The sequence below is a fragment of the Cicer arietinum genome, chromosome 8 (genome assembly GCF_000331145.2).
Source record: "Cicer arietinum cultivar CDC Frontier isolate Library 1 chromosome 8, Cicar.CDCFrontier_v2.0, whole genome shotgun sequence".
Taxonomy (NCBI): Eukaryota; Viridiplantae; Streptophyta; class Magnoliopsida; order Fabales; family Fabaceae; genus Cicer; species Cicer arietinum.
Genome location: NC_021167.2, coordinates 28513659 through 28525186, shown reverse-complemented (window position 1 = coordinate 28525186; position 11528 = coordinate 28513659). Strand labels below are relative to the sequence as shown.

The 11528-nt window shown below is 27.7% G+C and overlaps 1 protein-coding gene across 3 annotated transcripts; it reads right to left on the bottom strand.

Annotated features, from left to right (window-relative positions):
* Positions 1 to 5273: 5273 nt before the first annotated feature.
* Positions 5274 to 9313, bottom strand: LOC101510338 (methyl-CpG-binding domain-containing protein 2-like). Of its 3 annotated transcripts, none has more exons than XM_004513055.4 (6): positions 9153 to 9313; positions 8952 to 9012; positions 6618 to 7214; positions 6382 to 6435; positions 6111 to 6241; positions 5274 to 5727 (listed from the first exon to the last, which is right to left on the bottom strand). In XM_004513055.4, exons 3-6 carry the CDS (start codon positions 7193 to 7195, stop codon positions 5576 to 5578), a joined length of 915 nt encoding a protein of 304 aa, XP_004513112.1. In that variant the 5' UTR covers positions 7196 to 7214; positions 8952 to 9012; positions 9153 to 9313; the 3' UTR covers positions 5274 to 5575. The 3 variants fall into 3 exon arrangements, with proteins under 3 accessions (XP_004513112.1, XP_073220471.1, XP_073220472.1); XM_073364370.1 differs by having other exon boundaries at positions 8933 to 9012; positions 9153 to 9291; XM_073364371.1 differs by having other exon boundaries at positions 9230 to 9291.
* Between the last annotated feature and the right edge of the window lie 2215 nt (positions 9314 to 11528).

Genomic DNA, 11528 nt, shown 5'->3' with positions numbered 1-11528 from the left:
TTTTAGTATTATTATTATTATTATTATTATTATTATTATTATTATTATTATTATTATTATTATTATTATTATTAATAAGATCCTCTTTAAAAATCTTTTTGGATATGAGCTGTGAGTGTTAGGCAAGTATAGCTGGCTTTGCATTGTTGAGACATTATCTCATGGATCACGTGCCTTTTTTTTTTCTTCATCTTTTTCTTGATTGCCTTTTTTTCTTTCTAAAATTCTTCTTGACATTTATTACTTATGATTTGAGAGATGAATGTGCATGTAATTAAGCTTTTTCAATTTATTTTTCTAGAAATTTATAGACCACTTAGAAGCAATATGTGACTTTGGTTGTAATTCTAACCAAGTTAGGTGTGTGTGTTATATACTTTTAAAAAAGTGACTGAAAATTGAAAATTGTAGCTACAGCAGGGAGATAAGGTGATGAAGGAACATGGATTTTCCACAGTTACTTGCATGGTAAATTTAGTAATTTTTAAATTTAAAATTTAAATGTAAAATTTAAATTTTCTGATTTTGATTGGATAGTCTAGATTATTTGACTGCATTATAATTAGAGTCTGTTGACAGTAGACTGCAGTCAGTTGCAATTCATGATAAAATACTTTAAAAATTTGATTTCGAGGTGGGACACAGAGAATTACAGTTAAAATAGATTTCACAAAAAAATGGGAGGAATGATGAAGCATGGTGTTGCGGCAACAACATAGAACACTAATTCAAAAATATACAAGTAGAACAATGTTGGATTCAAATGTAAATTAAGTTACACATTGAATATAAATGAAATAATTGTTAGAAATATAAGAGAGACGACCCATATATATAATATTTTATAGTTTTTGATGAAGATACAGTGTCAAAGTCTCTTGTGATCGTAGAACATTTGATATGTTGTTGCTCACGTACTCCTCCAGATTTCCCAACATACAAGACATATTTGAGAACAATGGTAGCAACAATACTTTAAGTTTGACATCATGACTAGGGGTGTATGAGTTGGGTTGGATCAATTTTGGTCAAACCTGATACTCGAACCGATCACTTTTATTTGGGTTGGTTGAATTCTCTACCATGATTTTTAGATCAAACTTGAATGAAGCTAACTTGATTATGAGCAGATTAACGAGTCATAAAGAAAAAAATATATTTTTTATTTTAAAAAAATGTAATTAAATTTAAATACTAAAATAAATAATTTAAATACTTGTACATCTCAAAAATCATAAAATTTTATCACAAAATATCATTCAATACTTAAAATAAATCTAAAAACACAACAAAACACTTAAATCAATTAAATTAACAACAAATTCTCAAATTCAATTCAATAACTATTTTGTAATTATACATCAATAATAGAAAATATATATAATGTAATGTTAATAGATTAGTTTAAATTAGATCCAAATTTAAATTAATTAAATCAAAATGTAAATTAAATTTATTTAAATAAATGAGTTCACATATTTACCCATAACCAAAAATATCTCTAACTGTGGGAGTAATAACCCACTATTTTTGTATCAAATGTACTATTGTTTAGAATACTACCTTAAACACACCCTTGATTTTTCAATCACTCCATCCTAACTTTCTATGTGCCAAAATATTCCTTGAGTCTTGTCACTTTTGAATTATTTTACATGCACTTTCTCCTTCTTTTGATAGAAAAAAAAAATGAATATAAACCACACATAAGAAAAGACTTTTTTGAATCCTCACATTGTTTCCCTTTATTCTACTAGGGTAAATGTGCACTATATGTTGTGTTCAACCGTTCATCCACCTTTCAAAACCTTTTAGTACTTTTTGAAAAAATGAAAGTTGATTCCTAAAAGTGAATAGAATGGAAAAGGAGATATGAGAATCAAAATTTTTGCTTTTAGTTATTTACTATGTCTTGGGGTGATGCCAAGTGTACCATTATAGGTATTAAATTTTGTTTTATTTGTTTGCAAATATATAAAAAATATAAAAATATTAAATTGAATTGCATAGTCCCACAGAAAATAGCAAATGGGAAAGAAAAGTTTCCAAGGCCATGTTAACTTGCATCATGTGTGAAATTTAGTCTCTTTATTATTGCCAACTCAAAAAAAAAAAAATAGAAGTCAATTCAAAGGTATGTGAAGAATTATATATCAATGTTATCTACTTTCAAATAATGCACATTGAACCCCATACAATACCGTTGAGATAAGAAAATTCTTTGAAGTAACTATATTATTTAATTTTATTCATATAATAAATAATTCATCACTAGAGAGTTGTATGCATGTGTGATGTGTGTATACATAAGCATAAACTTGCATGAGTATGTAAGAAAAGTAAGTGTGGCAAGCTAGAAGATAAAATAAAAAATGTCACATACATATATATATATATATATATATATATATATATATATATATATGACATTTTTTACAATTTCCAATACAAAAGAAAGTTAAATAAGAAAAATAAATGTATTTAATTCAAATTTTAAATCAAATATATTAAATTTTGTTAACTTCATTATATATTATATTCAAGATCAATAAAAATATTTATGACTATTTTAAAAGTAAATTTGATCTCACATTTAAATCAGTACTTTAATAGAATCTAATTAACTTTGTTCCTATCATCAGACATGGAAAATGTTAATTTAACCAAAAGGTTTAATAGTAGTGTATTTTACTGCAAGATCATGATCTGGCCATGATATGAGGATATTAATTACAAATTTATTTTCCCTATGTTAATTTCTAGAAACCTTGTTGCTTTGCATTTCTACTTTATAAGGTTCTATTTTACCTTAATTTCTTTAGCATGTACTACACCATACTAAAGAAAATAAATTAAGGTTTTATATTGCTTTATTGTTTAGATTGAACCAATATTATATTTTCAACTTCAATAATTTAATTTAATAGTAAAGCATATATATTAATTCAACAAATTATAGATTAATTGTAAATGTTTAATAAAATATAAAATTATTTCTACTTTGACCTAACACACTTTCTCCTCACTCTAATTTTTATTGATAAAAAAAAATACATTTGAAATAGCCTAATACTATAAACAAGTTTTATACATATATGTCTAATAACGTATTGCTATCATTTAATCGAAGTTTAAAAAAGTTATAAAATAAAATGTGATATAAAAATGTATAATACACGAAAGAAAAATTAAATAAACTAGAAAGAAAAATTAACAACTACACTCTATTTTTCAACCAACTTCCTCCTATTTTAGCTATAAATTAAATTAGCAATTTCGTCATATTTTATTATTGAATTTTGTTAATTTTTCATATAAAGAAAAACGTACATTTATTTATATTAAAAATAAAATAGACATCAAGAATAAAATACAAAAACTATATCGATTATCGGATAATAATTCACTAATTATATTTTTGCATTTTATTGTTAACGTATATTTTATTTTCAAACAACCATATATGCTTATTTATATTGCAAAATTGGATAGAGTTCTCTGCAAGATGGAGTTGTTAATTTATTCAAGATGGATAGCAAAATAATAGAGAAAATAGAAGAGAGTTTGTTGTGAAATAGGATGAAGTTGCTAATTTATCCGATAAGTTACAAAATAAATTGTTAAAATATTATAACATATTGTTTTTTTTTATTTAATATATTTGTTCAACTTACATTAACTTTGATGTATTTTTTATTCTATTTAATATATTTTATTTGATTTTGTTAATATTATTTATTATATTTATTATTAATTTAACATTTGTTTATTTATTGAAAAAATAAAGCAACACATGGTCGGATCCCCGGGAGGTAAAAAGATTAGTTGCATCCCCAATCTTACAAAGGTAATAAAAGATAAGATATTTTCATATATAAATTTTAAAGTAGGATATATATTGAGAGAAAAAAAATTTAAAAAGAAAAACATCCTCATTTTACCTTTAATTATAATATATAAACAAACAAAAAATAAAATATTTATTTCTACAAAAAAATCCATACACTACAAGTAAAAATTAAATATTTTTGGTGATTTCACAAAAAGATAATGAAAGTTCATTCTAAAAATTGGATTAATCGGAATTTGAGAAATTTCAATTTTAGACTCTTTAGAATAAAAAATACTATATTTTAAAACTAAAAAGTTGAAATTTCCATAGGTCCAAAAATATAAATTCTGAGTTTTTGAAATGCAAATTGTATATTGAAATTTTTTTGTTTTTAAATTGTTGGCACTTAAAATGTGTATAAAAGAAATTTTTTCGGTATATATCATCATATACTTCAAAAATTTATTTGAGGTAAGTGAATTATGGACCTATGGATAAAGAAAATATGAATAAAGGTCCTTTATGCAAAGAATAGCATCTCACGAATCTTGTATTGATAGAATATCAAAGTAATATAAATAGAGATGAGCAAAACCAAGTTCCATGGTACAAGCATTGCAAGTACCCTCGGATATTGGAAGTGTAGGTTTGGCCTTGAATATGTAGATGCCGTTGTAGAAGCAGAAAAATAGTTCATAATTTTTCCTATAAACTGCGAAATACCTTTTAGCCAGAATAAGATCATTGGGATGACTATGGCTGTAACATAGTATGGTCTTTTTGTCGTGCTCGCATACTCGTCCTCATAACTATAATAACTCAAATTTACATAAAAATAAAAAAGCAATGGTGTCACAAATAAGACCGCAGCAATCGCATAAACCTTGTAGTTTGTCATGGAGACTTTTCTTTGTTTTGGTTTGGGACAAACAGATACACTAATAAGCATTACTAATTAGGATTTATATTTGAATTAAATCATATCATTATTGAAATTTGGATTTAAATACATGTAAATAAATTTGTACATAAAAAGGAAGTTGTCGTAGACAAAAATTTGCATATGATTAAGAAAAGATTTGACCATTTTTTTATTTGCATTGCGAAATGACTTTCACATATCAAAACCAAATTACAATCTTTGAACGCAGTCCTAATTCCTACTACACAATTTGACCATAAAAATAGGCAACTGGACAAGCTCATGATACCCCTCCCTGGTTTCAAAATAAAGTTCAAGGACGAATTTTCCCAATTTAAAGAAATTGAATACAATATTCTTTGGACTGAGTAGGACTATTCAATAATCCTATAAACTATAAGTCTATAACGCAGTTTAACTGATGCAAAATAATTTTTTACTAGGAATACCAAGATATTGATGTTCTCAGTTAACCACGTCTAGCGAACTCAAAAGACTAGGACAACTGGGCCAAGAGTGTGTGATTAATATCAAATACTTTTCAACCCAAACTTACATATTCTACACATTGTTTTCCACACTTTTTTTGGCATGCTCAGATCATACCTCAAAATACATGCCAAGCTATATACCTTTCATCTCAAGAAGCAGTTCATTTTCAACACTCCGTTTACTAATCCAAAAGAATAACATATTTCTCTATTTGTAAGACAAATTACAGAGGAAGATGCAATCTTACACCCAAAAGCAACGCAAAAAAAGGGGGTAACGTGTTTTGATCAGGTCCTTTTGTTTTAACTTGTTAAACGATATTCTTCTTACTAGACTGCATCTTTATGGAGGGAACTCTGAGTTGCTTGCTTCTTTGCAGGACGGCTGACAGGGTCAGAATCATTGCATGGATCAGGAAGCCCCAGTCTTCTCTCATTCGAATTAGTACCGTCTTCTGGATCTCCCCAAGCTAGAGGACACACTGCATCACACATATCACCATGATAACATGGCACAAAAATCCTCAGTACCAACATTTTATTCAAAAAGAGGGTGCTACCATGCTAGATTAACATTTACTATTTGATTCATTATACGCCATATGAGAATTTATGTCATTAGCTTAGCCGTGTAAAAATCATACTTACCATTGGAAAAAATACACGACGAATCACAAAATATAACACTTTTAGGGCTTAAAGATGAAGTGAAAAAATAACATAAAATGGATGTACTAAAAAATAGAAGTGGAAACATGCAAGGGTGATAAAGATATATAAAGTAATAGACAAATTTCACTTTACCACCATAAAAATTTAATGCTTTTGAACCCTTACGTATGATTTTGTTAAAAAAGTTATGTACCTTGCTCAGGTTCGACAGATCTAGAAGGGCGCTTCCTCACATAGTTTTCTTGCAATGGCTTAGGTATTTGAAATGAGAACCGTGAAAGAGTCACACCATCTGTCATGTACTCTGGATGATCCATCAAGAACCTAAAGATACAAGCACCAAGAACAAAATATAAGAACGATCAAAGACAATTTTTAATAATGACGACAATAATTCAATTAAGACAAGCTAACTTTCAAGGTCACATTTCAGAGATAGTAAAACAGAAGCAGCAGGAACATACTTCTGGACCTCTACCATTGAGCGCAATCTCTTGCCTGATGGTGCAACATAGTATCTAAAAAATTAAAAAATCAGAACACTGTCAAAATGATGACAAACAAATTAGAACTTCCATGAGTGTAGACTTTCTAACCCAAAAAATTCGTAAAGAATGGGGAGCAGTGGTATCGTATCACTGTATAAGGCTATTTCTATAATAATAACAGATAAAAAGAATGACCAATAATGAATCCATACATATCTGCAAATTTGCTGCTTCCTTCACCTCTGATTCGTAGCAGCCGTTGCCATCCATCTGGAGGCTGTGCAATGTTTGGCTTATCAATAGCCCAAATCCTACTGCCATCCTGAGAAATATCCTCTGGATCATCACAAGATACATCAGGTCGCCACTCACGAGCTTTTTGACAAACAAAAGGATGTTGAAGGATATATTCACGTATTTCTTCATATTTTTCCTTTGTTGGAATCAGCCTCCATTTAAAACAGGAAGCACATTGAACAGTGAAAGCACCAACTGCTGGCAAAACTCTAGAAGATGAACTTGAAGGTGAAGGTTTGTTTCGTGGGCGCACCGGAGGTTTACATCGAAGAGGATCAGGGGTAAGTTCAATTGGGTTGCCTCCATTTGTCACATCGTCATAAAGGACAAATTGCTTAGATGCATCATCATTAGACTGGATACTTTCATCATCTGAAGACGAAGAAACATATATTGGTTCCGGAAGACTTCTGTGTTGATTATTGGGAAAACTTGAGGCTGCTAGGTCCTTGACTTGATTCTTGGGTGTAAGTGAAAATTTACCACGATGCATTTGGTTTTCCTAGAAAAAACTGATAAAAGAAATAACAAAAAAAAAAACCTAAATATTGTTATAAAACAAGCCTAATGAAATTATTGATCAGGCAAAAGCATAATAAATTCAAGACATGAAGAGAACTTTCATGTTGTCCTGTTTCTTGAGACCATATATTGGGCTATGCATTTCTTCTTGTGTCCATTCATTAAATAAGAAATAGGCACAACCGAGGTAATCGAATCAAGATTCAAATCGTGAATCAGAAGACCTATTTTCTAACTTGTGATTCAAATCTTATTATGAATCATAAATATACGGTCAACTAAAAGATGGTGTTTGAGGTAAAAACAACCAACATAAAAAAAATTATAAGATGATCATATATGGATTTCAAAGTAATTCAAGGTCCAAGTCATAAATCGAAGAGAGAGTAGCAGTAACACAACAAAGCAACAAATGGGAAGAGACAGCAAGTGGGACCAAAGATGGAGGAGTACTGTCTTCAAATAAGACAAGGGGAACAGAAACATAAAATAATAGAGAAGTAACAATCCGAAGCACTGGAGGGAATGAGGACCAATGACTATGCTGCAGCTGTTCGTTTGTGAACCTGAATTAAGTTATTTGAACGTTTGATTTTGGCTGATTATGTCCCATTAAAATTGGAAATTTGCAAAATAACCCTAGTGGGCCTTTTAGAAACCAGATCATGCAGCTTGGTCTTTTTTGGGGCCGCACCCACAATGTAACTTGCATGTTGCAATTCAGCAATATTCATGATTCATGCGAATTGGGATTCATCTTGCAATTCAGGTCCAAAAGAGATTCATGATTCGATCTGTATGGATTGCATATGATTTTGTTTTTAATCAAGATATGTGTCACATGAATCACGTGGTAGTAATAACATTCAGCATCACAACATTCACAACCTCTACAGAAGGTGGATGGATAGTTTAAGACATAGGTTAGGAAACTTATTTTGGTCCTTACAAATTGGGTTGCAAACTTGGCAACAATCTAAAAAGCTAGCACAAACTCAAACAAGGTTTCACATAACAGAGCAAAAATTGCCAAAATTTAAACTGTTTTGGAATGTATATCTAATCCTCCCAGAATGCAAATTTAATTTGACAAGAAAGAGAACAGAAAGTCAGAAACTGTCTATAATAACATAACCAGATATAGAAGGTTGAAAAGGACCTAGATTTGCCTATTCTGATTTAATTCAAACCCAGCTCTAAGCATAAGAGAACCAAGCAACTAAATTAGAAATCGACATAATAAAATCCATAGCTCAAAAGGTATAACATAGATAAATGACACAAGAAATTATCCAACTTGTGGTTTGGTTCTAGTTAAACCCTTTAGTTTTGATAATGAGTTAAAGGCTTGGTCTTGAATAAATATTTGATGTTATTGCCATTTTCCCCTAAACACATAGTAACAACAGAATAACCCCATTTAAACCAAACAAAGATCAACAATAAATTTGCCTTGGATATATCAAGGAACCACTTCCTCATTCATTAGCTTAAGCATCTCAAATTTTCAAAAGCTCACACATTTAAGTTACCCATAAAACACCTATAAGATTACAAACATTTAATGTAAGTAAACTTATACTACTAGTATTAATTAAAAAATCTCACAAATAAAGTAAAAACTAATCAAAATCTGACCCTAGCGATTAATCCAATGCATCAAGGTTGAAAAACAGAAACAATGTAGGGTAGGAGATACCAATCAAACCTTGACATTCAAGATATACCTAGTAAGAGGGAGGTGGAAAAACACAGCCTCTGCTAAAGTTAAGATCCTGTTGCGTAAACCTGTGGCAAAAAAAAAATCAGATCAGAAAATATTATTATGAAGATAAGATCAAAGAAATTGTAGAGGTTAATTTCAAAAAAAAAACAGAATGGAAGGGTGAAATCTATGATCTAAAATAGAAAAGAGGGATCGAGAGAACCTTTGAAGAAGAGAAAGCAAGGAAGCACGTTTGACAAAGATTTATGAGAGAGAGTTTGCAACGATTTGTTACTTTACCTCGGAAAACCAACGAAACTTTCTATTCCACTGCACTTATCTATACTACTACTAAAACTAATTCCAACGAAACTTTCTATTCCACTGCACTTATCTATACTACTACTAAAACTAATTTGTACTAACATATATCATATGTTAGTCCATGTATTAATTAGGTCACGGTTAATTCAATTGGTGTGTGCGCTATCAAAATTTAATATTATATTTAAAAAAGATCAAATATAGTATTGTTGATAATTTTATATATTGTAACTTATATATATAACTATCAAGTAAGAAAAAGAACTACCGATAATGTACTTAAAAGGATGGAAGTAATAATAATCTACACTTATTTTAGAATGAATTGAGTAGTATTAGTGATAATTCCTGCTTATAACATTGGAGAATTAAACACTTATTTAAAAGTTTAGTTATTTTACAAAATAAAGGTATAATTAAAATTTTTATTCAATATTTCCTTAAATTAATTACACCATATATATACATTAGTTATATTTACTCTTACAAATTTTGCATTGAAATGAGACAATTCAATTAAAGTCACATCAATCATCAAAAAGATTGGTAAAAGTGGTTGAAATTAATAATGATTAATAAATACTATTCTCTATATTCTAAAATAATTATCATTTTAATAAATATTTATTTTAAAATAATTATGATTTTAATATTTAGAGGATAACTTGGTTTTTTTTTTTTAAAAAAAAAAACAAAATTTCATTATACCTAAATGCTAACTGATATACGAAAATGTTTTTTAGGAATGTTACTATGTGTTTGGTTTTTTTTTTTAACAAATAAATAAATAAAATTATATTATATTAATAAAATATTGAGAGAAAAATACATTGAAGTTAATACAATAGATATATGTTTTAAAGAAAATAACATGGTATTTTAACAATTCTATGATTATTTGTTAACATTTCTCCTCCTATTTTGAAATATATTTATTTTTCTTCGAGTTGGTAATAAAATAGAATGAAATTACTAAAATGACATATTTTTTGAACATTTAAGATGTCACAAGACATATATGCAACACTACAAATTTATTTCTTTAATAGTTCGCATTTTGATAATTCAACCTTCAAACTTTTTATAATTTTTTAATTTGTTAAAAAAATAAATCAATAAAACAATAGATGATTGTTTCTTAGAATGTAAAATAAGAAAAAAACTCAGTCCAATATATAGAAAAATTTTCAACACAATACATGAGGGTTATAAAAAAAATATATGACATTTTGATAAATTAATTTAAAAGTAATATATTTTAGAATTTTTTTCTGAAAAAAAAGGAGGATATAATTTTAAAAAATCCCGAAATCTCTATGCATTATACTCCAACTCTTATTCCCAATAAAACTACTCATTTTACTTATATAACAAAAGAACGAATATTAAATAAATATAATGAAAAATTAAATTATATTAATAAAATCATATAAACTAGAAAGAAACATTAACAACTACACCCTATTTTTCAACCAATTTCCTCCTATTTTACTGTCGATTTTAACTATAAATTAAATTAGCAACTTCTTCATATTTTATTATTGAATTTTGTTAATTTTTCATATAAAGAAAAACGTACATTTATTTATATTAAAAATAAAATAGATACAAGAATAAAATACAAAAACTATATCGATTATCGGATAATAATTCACTAATTATATTTTTGTATTTTATTGTTAATGTATATATGCTGATTTATATTGCAAAATGGGATGGAGTTCGTTGCAAGATGGAGTTGTTAATTTATTCAAGATGGATAGCAAAATAGTAGAGAAAATAGAAGAGAGTTTGTTGTGAAATAAGATGAAGTTGCTAATTTATTCGATAAGTTACAAAATAAGTTGTTAAAATATTATAACACATCGTTTTTTTTTAACATATTTGCTCAACCTACATTAACTTTGATGTATTTTTTATTCTATTTAATATATTTTATTTGATTTTGTTAATATTATTTATTATATGTTATTTATTAATTTAACATTTGTTTATTTATTGAAAAAATAAAGCTAGCACATGGTCGGATCCCCATGAGGTAAAAAGATTAGTTGCATTCCCAATCTTACAAAGGTAATAAAAGATAAGATATTTTCATATATAAATTTTAAAGTAGGATATATATTGAGAGAAAAAAAATTTAAAAAGAAAAACATCCTCATTTTACCTTTAATTATAATATATAAACAAATAAAAAATAAAATATTTATTTCTACAAAAAATTTCATACACTAAAAGTAAAAATTAAATATTTTTGGTGATTTCACAAAAAGAT